This window comes from Sylvia atricapilla, chromosome 1 (genome assembly GCF_009819655.1).
Source record: "Sylvia atricapilla isolate bSylAtr1 chromosome 1, bSylAtr1.pri, whole genome shotgun sequence".
In the NCBI taxonomy this organism is placed as follows: Eukaryota; Metazoa; Chordata; class Aves; order Passeriformes; family Sylviidae; genus Sylvia; species Sylvia atricapilla.
In genome coordinates, this window is record NC_089140.1 from 32654938 (window position 1) to 32670006 (window position 15069).

Here is a 15069-nt window from a genome sequence, read left to right on the forward strand (position 1 = left end):
TGAAGTTATTTTATAGAGAATTTTAGCCAATTCCTTACTGGGAATACTTAATTTACTAAGATTTTAAATCTGCAGTTGCTTAGTGCAAAAAGCTTGAAGGCATGATTAGGGATGTGTTACTGGCATTCACTGGGAAATGACAGTTAATAAACTGCACTGGAATATGTTTGGAGCAGCTCAAGAATACAAAGTAAGTATACTGTGTATGCTAGAAAATCTTGAGCTTTGTCACCTGAGACTTCAGTGTCTGGAGCCAGAGAATTCCACTTGGGAATTTTATGCCAAAGTTTTATGGCTGCAGGAGCTTACTAATGTAATGGGAACCAGTAATGAAACTTGCATTTATTTTATTTAAGTTTTCTGAATTTTAATACTCAATAGCAAGACACTATTCCTGTAAAAGAGAATTTTAATATTTACATCTGACTTCAAATTTCTAAGTCTCAGAGGTAAATGTATCAACACAGAGAAACTGGCAGTGAGGACATCAGTTCAACAAACATGTTGATGAGAAAAACTCTCTCGCAAGTTAAATACAATCATTTGTTGTTTTTTTTCCCCCTCAGGCTAGTCATGTCAAAGAAGGAGGAAGTGCAGGTCTGATTCCTAGCCAGTTCCTGGAAGAGAAGAGAAAGGCTTTTGTTAGGAGGGACTGGGACAACTCAGGTGAGACTTCGTGAATTTCAGGAGTAGATTTTGCTCTGATTCCATTTGTTTTGTTTTTCTTTCATAAATAATAGAAAAACTGCTGTGTGAGATTACACAGATTACTGTGAAATGCTGAATTTTATATTTTGGCTTTGGCTTTGGCTGAAGGACAAAGGGTGAAGTCTCTGTTTAGTGTTCAAAGATACATGAATCAGTTTTGCCACCTGGTGAGGAAAAGCTGAATGAGGTGGGACAGGCAGTATGCACTTTTTAAAATTTTTTTGTATGGTATGCACTGAAAGCTAATAAGCTAGACATGAATTTTTCAACTGCTTTCTTTTCTTTGTCTAAATTTTTTTTCTCTGTATTCTGTTATTTCTGTACCATTTGATGGGTTTGTAAATAAATGTAATTTCTTGCCCTAGGATATATACAATTCTAGAATAGTCCTTATGAATTTATTAATCTAAAATTTTATATATTCATTTAAGCTTTGGAAATTAGCAGAAATTGTGACTTCATCTAGTTTTTTATTTTTAGGGCCTTTTTGTGGAACAATAAGCAGCAAGAAAAAGAAAAAGATGATGTATCTCACTACAAGAAATGCAGGTATCTCTTGATATTGCATGAAAGTCAAAGTTCTTTAGGCTTCAAAACTTGTAGAGTGTAGTGTATCCAAAGCTAAAGATTGCAGTTAAATATTTGATTATAAGTTTGATAGATCAAGTAGTTTTTATGGTTTAAAAGCAACAGTGACCAGTGCAGACATGACTGTTCTGAGTACAACATTTGGTGGGTGGAAATCAGAGAAAAACTGAGTGTTGAGGAAGAAAAAGTGAAATGTTTGTTGCCAGTGGGCTGAGAGGATGTGATTTTTCCTTTCTGTTGAGCATTGGTGGGGCCACACCTAAGTGTACTGGGTACCTCCTCAGTGCGAGATGTGGACATACAAAGGTGTTGAAGGGACTGGAGCATCTCGGCCATGAGAAAAAGTTGGGAATGATCAATATGGAGAAGAGGAGGCTCAGGGCAGGTCTCATCAAAGTGTAAAAATTCCTGGAGGGAAGGTGCAAAGAGGATGGAGCTGTGTGGTCTCTTTGCAGAGTAACCCAGTGACAGGGCAAGAGCCAACAAGCAGCACAGACTCGGAACATCAGAAAACACCTTTTCCACTGGGAGGGTGACAGAGCACTGGCACAGGTTGTCCAGACACATTGTGGAGTTGTCCTTGGAACAAGTGTCTGGATGTGGTCCTAGGCATTGGAGTGGACCAGATGACTTCCACAGATACCTTGCAACCTCAACCATCCCATGACCCTGTGGAAGTTCACTAATTGTTAGTCTTGGTTTTCCCCTTCTGATCAAGCACAGACTTGCTCCTTGGAAGTAAAAGTGAGAATCTGACCTTATGCTGTCCATGGAGGAATAACTATTCTATTCCCAAACCAATTTAAAGCAAGAAGTCTTGTATCAGGCTTACTGCCCTCCGAGTACTGTTTATATTCACATGGGGTCTGTTGAAAACAGCAGGAGTATTTAACTTTTTTTCTTGCAGCCCTGAGTGTGTATTAAAGTTTTTTGTACATTTCTCCATGTAGAATTTGATCGCCATGAAATCCAGATATATGAGGAAGTAGCCAAAATGCCTCCTTTTCAGAGGAAAACCTTGGTCTTGATTGGGGCCCAGGGAGTGGGCCGAAGGAGTTTGAAGAACAGGTTTATTGTGCTGAATCCTACTAGATTTGGAACTACAGTGCCATGTAAGTTGTCAGCATTCCTATCGTAATATCACACTTTGATTAACTGGAAAGTACCTGATGTTAATCCTTGTGATTCAGTGTAGGAGTGGTTTTGTCAGAGCATCAAAATTGTGTGGAATGGGAAAACAAAAGGCTCTTCCTGTTTTCAAACAACTGAACTAACATATGACCATGAAATTATTTGTAAGTAGAACTTAAACGTTACTGATGCTGCAGAAAGCCAGTTTTTGTGCAGTATTTCAGTCTGGGTTTCATCAGTGTCAGTCACCATCCATTACTGAGGGGATTCCATAAGTTCCCAGTAGCCTTCTGCAATGAACAGCCAGTGGAGTTTCTCAGGTCTGCCTTTTAGTTTTCCACCTGTGGACTAGGCATTATACATTTCTGGTTTAGTGTTAAAAATGTAGGGGAAAGCTGCAAACTTCCAATAAAACTGAAGTAAGTGTTTGTCATCTCCAAGATTTGTATAACTATTCAGTATTTTAATATATCTAGCCTTAAGCACATGGTCTTCCGTTTTTCCCCCTGTAGACAGCGGAAGAAGATCTTTTACCTAAAGCATGTTTTTTTCTTTCAGATAGCTTGCTCATCCACCTTTGTTTTTTTACCTCTTCCCTTCTGTTTGACTGCTGCCCCCTCTAGCTGCATTATTATTCTACTGCCAGAATTTCAGAACCAGTCTGTTCCCTTCTGTTTCTGGCAGGCAAGAAGTAAATCTGATAATAATAGGGGGAGTGACAGGCCTGAAAAATGAGTTATGCAAGATGAGAGTCTTTCTCATTTGCTGAATCTCTAGCATCAAAACTGGCCAGGGCACTTAGAATTGGTTTGTGGACCTTATAACAAGGTTGACTTCTCAGTGTTATCTTTGGAAGAAGTCTTCTCCTGGGAATTTCATTATTTTATATTGGCAAAATAGTAAGAGGTTTTTTATTGCTTCTAAAGTTCTTATTCTATTTCAAAAAAGCCCTCAGAATTACTTATTTCTCTAAAATGCTATATAGATGTTTGAATATATGTAAGTAATGCAACACAGTTGTTGAATGTTCTCCAAAGACATAAAAGTAAACTTTTCCCAATCTGATAGTCTAATCATGCACATGCAATGTGCAGTTTATTGTATATAGAACCTCTTCTCTACTTTAAATTTTAAGTGGGATGATCAGTAAACTTAGTTGGTCTTTGATTAGAAGAAAATTCTCCAGGTTATTCATAAAAAAATCTGTGTGGGATGTATTTTGAGAGGTGGGAAATGGGTGAAATTTGTATAGGATGTGTTTTGGGAGATGGGAAATGGGTGAAATTGATGCATTGTGCTATGCGTGTTCTTGGTGTTGAGCTCTAATCCAGCACGTGGTGGTGTGGTTTTTCTTCAGGGTGGGTAACTGAACTGTTAAATCATCTCCTAGCTGTAAGAGGTTAAAGCTTACTCTCCAAAATTAATTGCAAACTGATATATGATTCTTTTTAATGTACTGTATTACTCTCTGTAGTTCTAATCTTTCCATAGAATCTTGACTAAAACTAGATGTTCTAGTAATATTTATTCTTAACAGCTTCAGATGATAATTTCTCCTGGCACTTGTGTTTTTTGTAAGGTTGAAGGACAGGAATTACTGGAAGGGAAAGATTGCTTTCCACTTGTCTCAATAAGTTGCACCAAGTGATGATAGTATTACCAAAGGAGTGCATTCACTGTTACGTTTAATATGTTCTAGAGTTCAAATCTAATTAAATATAGGTAGATTTTTATTACCTATTACCTATAATATGGTAATATAGGTAGCTAATATGGTGATAGGACAGCAAAGTCAATAATAATCTGATGTTATATTTTACTTTACTTTTTTTTAAGTTTTATTTTTACTTCTTTTGCTTAAGTAATGTCTGTACTACACAGTGTGCCGAATACCCAAGATAGTTGATAACGATTTACTCCAATATTAGCTTTAATCTTTCTACAGGGAATTTACCTTGCTTTAAAAGGGAAGTTGTCCTGAAAAGCAGCATTAGCTGGCCTCCACTAAGATTCTGCTAAGGTGGCTGGGCTGCTTCTGATATTTAAGCTAACTTTCTTTATAGGTAACTCAGGTAATTCTACCCTGAACAACAGGGCAAATAGAGAGCAAAGGTTTTGGGAGTGGGATGGGGCAGATCTTCTCGTGCTCAGCTATTTTCAGAAGTACATTTGGTATTTAAGAGTTAAACTTCCATTCGATTTTCAGGTCACCTAAGTAAATACTTATTAAGTGAATAATTAAAAAAGATTACAGGAATGAGTATTGTATATGGTGTGAAGGAGTAAGACAAAGAAAATAAGCAAATGAGTGGGTAAGGAACATATAGGAAGGAATATAAATAAAGTGAACAGGAGGGGCTGTGCTCAGTTTTAAAATTTATCTAGAATAATGAACAAACCTGTACATGGAGCAATCACAATTGTATAACTATGCGTATTATAGTCTCCGTAACTTACTAGGAAGTCCAGTCTCATATTTACATTCCAAATATAAAACAAAAACATTCAATTTATATTTTATATTTTTTGTTTAGTTACTTCACGAAAGCCAAGGGATGATGAAAAAGATGGGCAAGCATACAGATTTGTGTCACGGGCCGAAATGGAGACCGATATTAAAGCTGGCAGATACTTAGAGCATGGGGAATATGAAGGAAATCTTTATGGCACCAAAATTGATTCCATCCTTGAAGTTGTTCAGACAGGAAGGACCTGCATCTTGGATGTAAATCCACAGGTATATGATTTATAATGTTATTATTATAACAAGTGTGGGATTATAATGTTGAAGAGGTGAAGAGAGAGGCCTTCAAATTTGAAGGCTTCCTATCTGGTTTCAAGGTTACAATCATCAACTGGATTCTTGTGTTTGTGACACTTACTTAGAGTGGGTTAGAAGGATGGAAAAAACCCAACTTAAATTCTGCATGAAAGAGGAGTCTTGCAGAGTAGTAAATAATCTTTTAAGCCAAGGAAAAAGCATTTCCTGAGCATTTCAAAAGGCAGTGCAGGAATTTCTAAAATAGAAATAAGAATCTTCCCGTACATGTTGCTGCCCATTGTAACAGATGACTTTTGTGGTGTCTCGTAAGTAACAGAGAGATGTGGTGAGTCATTCTCAAACTTCAGGTTTTTTTTCCTTTTTTCTTTGCTTCTAGGCCCTAAAAATACTGAGGACTTCAGAATTCATGCCCTATGTGGTGTTTATTGCTGCTCCAGAGTTGGAGACTTTGCGAGCTATGCACAAGGCTGTGGTAGATGCTGGGATTACAACCAAACTTCTCACTGTAAGCAGAAAATTTCTTGTTTAGTTTCCTTCGAACAAATTGTTCCTAGATTTTTAAAAAATTATTTACCATTCATTCTAGATAGAATTTGTTCTGAAATTAATGTCTCTAAGAAAAGTTAGGCAAGACTTTTGCTGATTACTTGGTAGAAGTTAATCAAATGCTATAAGAAGATTGCTTCTTTCTTAAAAATAGAGCTCTTACAGAGAAGTGTTAGTTACAAAAATGACTTGTAATGTGTACTTTGGGAACTGTCACCTTTGAATATTTGCAGCAAATGGTAGATATTTCATGGTGGCAATTGTTCCTTTATGCAGATGTCTTTCCTTGACTTTCCCATCTCTGTCCCCACCCAAATTTTTGTTCCTGTTTCTCTTAATAATACATGCATGTTTCAAAAATGGAATCTGTAATGCTTGGGAAAGATATAACAGGTTGTGTCAAAAAAGGAAAAAGCAAAAACCCCCACTAACCAACAAACCCAACAAAACCCCCTCCCAAATAAAACACAAAAAGCTCCCAAGAATGCAGGTAGTCTTTGTTTTCACTGCTGAAGCAGCAAGTGCTGCACTGAGAATGTCTGAGAGCTGCCAGAGTAAGAAGTGTTGAACATCTTCCCCTGAGGTTCCTTGGGTTTGTCATATAAAGTGAAGTGGTATGTTTTGTTCATTAGATCTTCCCTCCTTTTCTGAGACACTATGTGTAGCAGAGTGAAATAAGACATTTCCTCCAATGCAGCAAAGTATAAATACTCTGTGTGGGTATGAACTTTCCCAGCTGCAGGAGCAAAGGAAAAAATAGGCCAGATTGAGCAGTTCAACTTCCCCAGTAGAGAAAAGCCATGTTTTGCTGATGGCTCATAATGATAGCACTGCAGCTTCATAGGAATATCTTGAATAAATGCTGACAGGGCATTCAAAGCTATAAAATGGGAGGGTGGAGGTTAGTATTTCCACTAAATGAGTATATGATTTTTAGTCATGGGTTCTGGTTTGTTAGGCATTCTAGTATCTCTGTGGATGCTCAGTCATTCCTATTTCCTGCCCCAAGTGAACCCTGAATTTTATGGTGCATATGTAAGAAGCCAAGATTAAAATTGGCCAGACAAGTATAAAAATAATTTCCTGCATTTCCTAATATTTGATTCCCTAAGGGACATCCTTGCCCCCTGTATTACTTCTTACGAATAATAAAGAGCGTCATTAAATTTCAAATATGCATTTATCTGTCTTTACAGATTCTGCATCACATCCCTGCACATATATAGAGTGTGATTTGCTATTTCATATTCCTGTGCACCCTGAACAAATGAAAAACAAATGTCATTTAAAGTATTATGGTTTGCTTGTTAGTGGACCTGGCTGCATTATTTCTAGCATCCTAACCCATTCCATTACAAAAAGTCTGGCTCTTGTGGTCATACATTTACTTGTCTCCTCCATTCACTGTGAAGGAAAGGCTATTGACAAACTTAGTTTTCCATTTTGGCTTTTATATTGACGGCTGTATCAGGACTTGAAAATACTGAAATAAATACTGAAATAAATACTGTAAAGGGGGACAAATCTCATAACGGCTTTCAAAAAAAGTTGCTGTTGTGCAAAAATGGAGAGGAATTTTTAAAGAATGTAGGACTAGCAAAACACAAGAATGTGTTGAGAGGCACTTAATAAAGGCTTCATAATGTAGGAATATAAATTTCCTGTATATTTTGCAGCTCATGCCAGGACTACACTAATGCAGCAGTAGTTTACAAATGAGGGACTGGTGTCAGGTGACCTAGGCTGAAATATTGTCTCTAAGAGCCATAAGGTATTCTAGAGCCTTACTCCACTAGAAATCATCTTTTATTTCATACTGATTTAATTAATTCATACGGATTTTTTTTGTGCCTTCTGTGGAAATAAAAGGGGCACAAATAAATTAACGAAACTGATTGACTCAGTCATTCCTAAAGCATTAATTTTATTCTGGTTGGATCATCAGTTTGCCCATACAAAGCGATTAATTGCTCATTGTGCACACCGTCCCAAGTTCATGTGCTTCTGTTGGTTCTCTTCAAAATACAACATTGCCAAACATTTGCTTGCCCTATTTAACGTTATTGACACAGCTCAGAACTTTTTCAGCCCTTTCAATGTATTTTAGCTAAATTTCTGTGTGAATTTACTATAAATGAAAACTTTCCTTATTTTTAAAATATATTCGGTATATAGCTTTAAATAGTTGCAGTATGTTCTGAAGGGATTTTCTTCTGCATCTCTAAGGATTTGCTAAATCTTTATCTTTAAATCTTTAGTAAGATTTAGATTCACTAATCCTTAAAAATCTCTTGCACAGGACACTGATCTGAAGAAAACAGTGGATGAGAGCGCGCGGATCCAGCGAGCCTACAACCACTACTTTGACCTGACCATTGTAAATGACAACCTGGACAAAGCCTTTGAGAAGCTGCAGACAGCCATCGAGAGACTGAGGCTGGAGCCACAGTGGGTCCCCATCAGCTGGGTCTATTGAGCTGTTCCAGTGAGAGCTTAAATAAAGTCAACTGCAGCAAATGTGACGTGTAGATACTGATGATAACCTACAGCACCTGTGCATTTTTACTCTGTGTATATTCAAAAGTACACTGTTCTGAATTTTTATAAAAATGTTGAAGAGAAAGTGTACTTAAATATGTAATTTATTTTAATTTTTCTAACTTTTTACAGATAACCTTTCTATTCATATCACATGAAGGAAATGCGTTTAAGCATTTTTCTATGTTTTGATTTAGTACCTTTGCCTTTTTCATCTAAGAAACTTTCATTCACTTCAACATTTACATCTTGGTCTTACATTTTCACTGTGATTAAAAAAAGGATACTTGAAACAATTTTTGTAAAATTTGTTAATGTCAGTGTTTAACTGATCAAAAGTCTACAGCTCTTATTAGGAAAGAACACTAATTTCTTTGGGTTTTTTTTCTCTTTAAAAAAATAATAATTTCATGGGAGCAGAATTTTGAATATTAAAAGCAGTAACAAAAACACAGGTCCATTGCTCCAACTGCTTTCAGCTTAATGTTGGTGCATTCCTGATGTTTCACAAGTTCTTGATATCTCTTGATTTAGATAATTTTTGTGTAGGTTCCCTTATATCTGTCTCCTAAAATAACATAGAGCAATACCTTGCAAGCTGCTTATTAGGCTTTCTTGGGAGCCAACCTGTTAGCCCATTACAGTTGAAATACTGACATTAGAAAGTCATATGCAAGGTAATTCAGTGCAATTTGAATAATGGTGAAGTAGCCTGAGAGAGAACCTGATAATGTGGAGCCTTGTCGGTGACACTTAATGTTTAGGACTATTTATTCACACTTGTGACAACACATTGCTTAAAAAAAAAAAGAAAAAAAAAAAAAAAAGGCATTTTCTTTTCTTAGGACATTGTTCTGTGTTTGTGTAGTGATCTGTGGCTTTATTTCCTGTGATGTCTAGCTGGGTTCTAAATTATCTTTTAAATATTTGTGTATGATCAACTGCTGTATGAGTGTTGTGTAGTGGCATTTCTGTGCTTTTTCTTACATTGTTTTTAATTGCATTTTTCATTAGATAGCTTGTGAATTGAAAGCTTACTGCTAAAAAGCAATGTTGTTTATAAGTTTTTTTGTTTACAGTGTATTTCTTTTTTAGTGACAATTCTCCCCTCAGTAGGCTCATTGATAAAATTCGTATTAGGTTCAGGTTCATTGATCAAAACTTAAGCTGATGTAAATTTCTGCTTAATGAGAACAGAAGGAAAATACAGCTTGTTGCTCAGATGAGCTCTTTTTGTGACCATGTTTTATGTAACACTGTCAGCTGCTGTATATAGTCATATTCACCATCACATACCAGGTTAGGTGTCTAAACTGAAGTCATCTGTTTAATTCTTCTTCCATCTGGTGACAGGCACCTGGCTTCTGGATTATTTTTCAACACCAGAGTGTTGAAAATATGAATGCTATATTCATATATAGGAATGCTATCAGAAGGCATCTTTCTCAGAACTATGAAGGAAAACAGGCTTAGACACTGCAAAACAGCATTGCTTCCTGGGGCTCTCAAAAGACTTCTATGTACGCAAGGAAAAGAAAATATGGAGTGGATGCAGTAGAGGAAAACTGTGTTTAAAAAAACCTCAAAACACCCATATACAACAGATGGTTTTTACACAGCCTGTAAAGTTGGTTGTTGTGGGAGAAGAGGGGCAGAGGAGACTTGAAATCCCAGTGTGTGGGGAAAATGTTAGTTAAACTTGTGTATAGCACAAGAGATCTTTGTGGCTCTTAATACTGAGATTTCAGTCTTTTGGAGGGAATATGAAATTCTCAAAGGAAAGTTTGTACCATTGCTTTTTTTTATTGTTATGCTTTCCAGGATATGTTTTCTCTGGTTTTGTTTAAGTTTGGCTGAGCTCTTAAATGTGGCACCAGCGTGGGACTTGTAGTTTTCTTTCCCAGGAGACAAGTTTTGTGATCCTGTTGCTCAAAGGCTGCTTTGAGAAGTGGATGGAGTGTTGTGTGTAGCAGCAAATGATAGCGGGGCTGTTGCTTGGCTATTTCAGTGGTTTGCTTTTGGCACTCTGTGCTGAACATGACTGAACTGTGTTTGTGTACTCTGTCATGGGAGACCTCCATATGCTGTAAATAAGATGTGCTGTCTGGACAGATAAGATGCCTTTTCATTAAGAGTTAGAAATAGTCTTATTTGTGATGCCAAAAGTGGGCTGAGTTCACTCTTCCCCAATGAATGGAATGAGAAGATTCTTCAGTTCACTCACCACAGTACTTCATATTGGAAACGTCACTTATTTTCATCTTTTTTCCATAAATTTACTGAACCAAACACATGAAACACAGCCACCAGGGTTTAGTTAGGAAAGCCTCTCTCTGCTCATTCATCCCAGGGACAATACTGTCAAGAGAGTCTCCCTAGTTAGCAAACTCCAGAATAGCCACATATTTGCGAAGGCCTAAAGCTTCAGTGTTTGTTACAGGTTCACATAATGTGCATAGATCAGGCAGTGGAGTGTTGTGACTGAGCTTTGGGTGGTGTAGATGGCAGGGAGCAATTCTGCAGTACAGTTCTGAAAGCAGTAAGAGAAAGTGACTTGCTTGGGTTGGCACAAAGACTGTGTGGAGGTATCTGCAGGTCAGATTTGGATGTCTTCGTGCCAGGTTGGGGGTGAAACAACCCAAACTCAAACACCACACCCCTGCATCTGCTTCTTAAATCTTGAGGGTTCACATTAGAGTATTTAATGGTGAGAGGGGGAGAGAGGCTGCTTTGTTTCTTTGTGGTAGTTTTGGGTTTTGGCACAGGCAGATTGTCATCAGATACTCTGTTTAGTTTGTCCCCACCTGGTAGAATGACTGGAATGAGAATAACATTTACTATCCTTTAAAAAGAATGAATGTCTTGGAGGTTCTTGAAATGCTGGTGTTGTTTCAGTCACGTCCCCAGCAGTGACAGTCCCCTACCTGCCAGGGTGTGTTGCATCAGCTGTGGGACAAGGGCCTGTGCATTGTGCAGTTAGGGGAGAAAGACACTATGAAAGGCTCATTTTGAACAAGTGAAAACATTTCATAGAACACCTGTTTGGAGTATTTTGGAGGAGTTAAAATAACTGGGATTTCATGTTACCTCATTCTGTACTGAACATTCATTTTCCAGATGCTAACATTGACTGTTAAAGATTACAATAGGTGTGTCTGAGCGAGGTGAAGCTGCTAAATGTTTAAGATATGTGGTATGTATCACAAGATAAATATTTAAGTAGTTTAGAAAAGTAAATTATCAAATAGTTGTCTGTGTATATGTATGTATGTGGATGGTAAAACAAAAAATGCTCATGTTGGTTATCACATTACTAAACTACCATGACTTAATCCAGAAATGTACCTGCATGTGAGACTTTAGAACTGGTACACTTCTCTACCTGGTTTATTGTGTTTACTAATGTATATTTTTCTAAATATACAGATATTTCAATCTAAAAAAATTCTATATTTATCTGTAATTTCTATCTGTTTTGGACAGTGCATGAGGTGCTGTAAAATTCTGTACATATAGAGACTTATAGAAGAAACACTGTAGTTGCCCTGTGAATGAAAAGATATACATAGAAGTACAGTCAGTATGCCAAGACCTGTAAGTTATTTCCCTGAATTCACCAAAAATTCACTTAAGCACGCACCAGTCTCAACTCTCCTGTAAATACTGTGGTGCATTGTGTACCCAGGTGGTGACCTTGCCGTCTCTTAAATGTTATAGCAGGTCTGCTTTAGGTTCTGCATCATGTGACAAGATGCAGTCCAAGTTTAGTGGGATAATTATAATGGAATACATCATCTGTCATAGATTTATAAAGGTCTTTCAAAATGTTCTGCAAATCTACAATGAAGGTAAACATGGAGCAGAATCACAGATCTTTGTAGGCAAGGAAAATTGAGTTTATAACCAATGCAGTATCCGTGACTTGTGCCGTATTCTCGGCTCAGGGCAGCTCTGTGTACTTAGTTGTACAAAAGCTTTGTGGAGCAGGATGGCAGATCAGCTCATTGCTTTTGAGTTAGTATTTATATATAAACTGTCACATCTTGGCTGAGCTCAAATTGTGATTTTCTTTCCCTCACCCTCTCTACTCACTACATCTTCTAAAATCATACCTAAAGTGACTTGCTTACAAATTGCCTGCAGCTTAGTGCTCAGGAAATCACCTGGGCTTGGTTTTGTTTTCTGAAGAGGGTGATTCAGCTAAGAAATAGGAAAATTCTTTCTCTTTGAAACACGGAAGATTCCTGGCTATGTACCCCCTTGAGCTCAATTGGCCTCTGCTATGCTCAAGGACCAGTGGAGACCAATCAAGCACAGCACTCAGAGATCAGGAACTGGCTTCTTACTTGAACCAGTAAGTAAGTGGTTACTTACACATGAGCCAATATTGTGACTATAAACTCAGTTCACCAATCCCATGGTTTCCCATCCAGGCTTCTAGTAGCTTGCTTCTCAACTCACACTGAACCTTGAGGCCGTGTCCCAGTGCATGGACAGTGCCTCCTGCAGCAGCTGCCGCATGGCCCATTGTGCCTGTGAGTGCAGCTCTCAGACAACCAACAGCTGGAGCTGTCACAGGTCATGCACATCTGTACAGGCTGTTTGCTTCATGCAGGGCTTCCTGCCTCACCCAAATTCCAAAGAGTTCAAGTATCACATGGTTATTGCCAAACTTCAGGATGCTACATTTGCAGAAGTGGTGAGATCATTTTATTGGTGTCTGTGTGGTGGGTACTGGATCAAAGACTCATAGTCTGCTGGGCCTCTTGCCTTAAATACCCTTCAGCTCCCAGCACCCTCCTCTCCCTGCAATAAAAACCTCTCCTGAGCCACTGAAAGGGTTTCTATCCTTAAGGGTACTTTCATTTACTTTCTCTGGTGGACTGATGTGACTGACAGTGCTGAAGTGAAGTCCTGTCCCCTCTCGGTTTTTTTCCCTGGTTTCTTTTTTGGCCTGTACTTCTTAGTTTTCACATATGTTTAACAGGCTTGCTGATGGGAATTGTCTGGGATTCTCAACTTGTGTCTTATAGAGGAAGAGTAGTTAACATCAGTATTTAGGACTGGTATAACTTACTGGTTTTAGGCCCAAGAGAGATACTAAAAATAAAAATAGAAAACATTTGTAAAATAACCAGTTTTGGTTATTTTTACAGGCAGCTTTGGTTTCTAATCATATTAAAAGCATGCTTGTGCCCCGCCCCCCCCCCCCCCATATATATAAATAAAACTTGGGGTAAATGCTGCAAATAATTCAGACAGTGTCTACTAATTTACCTGAATTCTCCACAGCGGGTGGGATACTATTCCACAGTCACCTTGTCAACTGCTGAATTCTCAGTTCATTTCCTGGTACTGCAGCTGGGATTTACTGGTACAGGCTTAAAAACAAACCCTGGCTTGGTGAAGGCTGTTTGGCAATTTCACCTACAAATGGAATTCATTCAGCAGGGGTTCAGCAATATTTATATTTTATAGAATAAATTACAAAGTAAATTAATTTTTTTCTTGGTGTTTGGAACTGTTTCTTATGCTCATTGGGTATGGAGTTCCTTTTGCTGCTAGGACAGTGGTCAGGTAACAGTTAAAGTGGTGCTGGAAACACTTTCTCCCATTTAGCCTTTCCCTTTTTAAGTCACTAGCTCCATGCTAATGCTTTTCCATGCAATTCTGGTTATTCCCATGGCTGAGCCAAGTGTTGGTTACTTCACAAGCAGCCAACACTTACCTGAAAACAGTACAGCCTCTTCCAAAAACCCAAAAACTGTTACCTGACCTCTCACATGATCCGTAGCATAAAGCAAAATGAACGGCGCTGCTTTGTACAGGCAAAAAAAGGTTTTGACTGATTTTTTTTTGGCTCAAGTCTTGTATACAATTATATATGGAGATAACTATTGAAATATATTTTTCCCCCTAGGAAAATGCATGTTGAGCATCCCTTCCCCACCCCCTGTATGTTGCCCATGTGTAACATTTGTGCACTGTGGTGTAGGGAGGGGAACTGCTTCTGTGGGGTTAAAAAAACAAGGAAATTTGCTGCTCTCCGACCCCACACCAGGCTAAGAACTGTAGGATCTTGGTTGTGTTTGGGTTTAAAAGTGTATTAGAACACTGTCACTTGTGCGTTTCCTTACCTTGCTTCTTCTCTCAACTGATTTTGCCCGTTGAAAACTCTCATGATTTTCTGTTTTGTGGTTTTTTTTTTTTAATTTCTACAGTATATTAAATTAACCTGGATTTGAATTTGTAAAACTTTCAAAACTGTTCTCCTGTAAAAAATAGTTTCTTTAGCTAAAAACTTCCTACAAGAAAAATCTTAACTATTAGCTTCATTTTTTTAATGTAAACCTGGAAATTATTTAGTACCTGTTTGAATACAGTACTGTAGAGCAGGCCTAGGATATGGGACTTGTTAGCATTGTGACTTCATACTGATAAAGTCAGCTACTATGTGGGATGTTTTTAAATTGTGACTTGTTTTCTAAGACCTCCCCACCTTGTCTTTTTCACAGCTAATATTTTCACAATAAACACAGCCAAACATAAAAACGTTAATGTACAAATGATGAAATTCTGTTAATTCCCAACAAAATATTTTTGTATATAATAAAGATTTAATATTGAAAAAATGTAATTGGCTTTTTTTCTGATTTTTCTTTTGGTCATAGTCTGCATTTGAGCCACAGAAATAATCAAAGACCAGTCTTTGCATCCACCTTTTATCTTTGGTCTTGGTGCCCCACCTACAGTAAAACAGCTTTTCAGTTGCTCTT

The 15069-nt window shown here is 37.7% G+C and overlaps 1 protein-coding gene across 2 annotated transcripts in view; it reads left to right on the forward strand.

Annotated features, from left to right (window-relative positions):
• Positions 1–14908, forward strand: part of PALS2 (protein associated with LIN7 2, MAGUK p55 family member) — a 59534-nt gene extending 44626 nt beyond the window's left edge. For both annotated transcript variants that reach the window (XM_066318844.1, XM_066318852.1), the window contains exons 7-12: positions 567–666; positions 1189–1257; positions 2247–2408; positions 4962–5164; positions 5586–5714; positions 8055–14908. In XM_066318844.1, coding sequence (XP_066174941.1) covers positions 567–666; positions 1189–1257; positions 2247–2408; positions 4962–5164; positions 5586–5714; positions 8055–8231 — 840 coding nt within the window. In that variant the 3' untranslated portion in view covers positions 8232–14908. The remainder of the gene's footprint in view (positions 1–566; positions 667–1188; positions 1258–2246; positions 2409–4961; positions 5165–5585; positions 5715–8054) is intronic.
• The last annotated feature ends 161 nt before the right edge of the window (positions 14909–15069 follow it).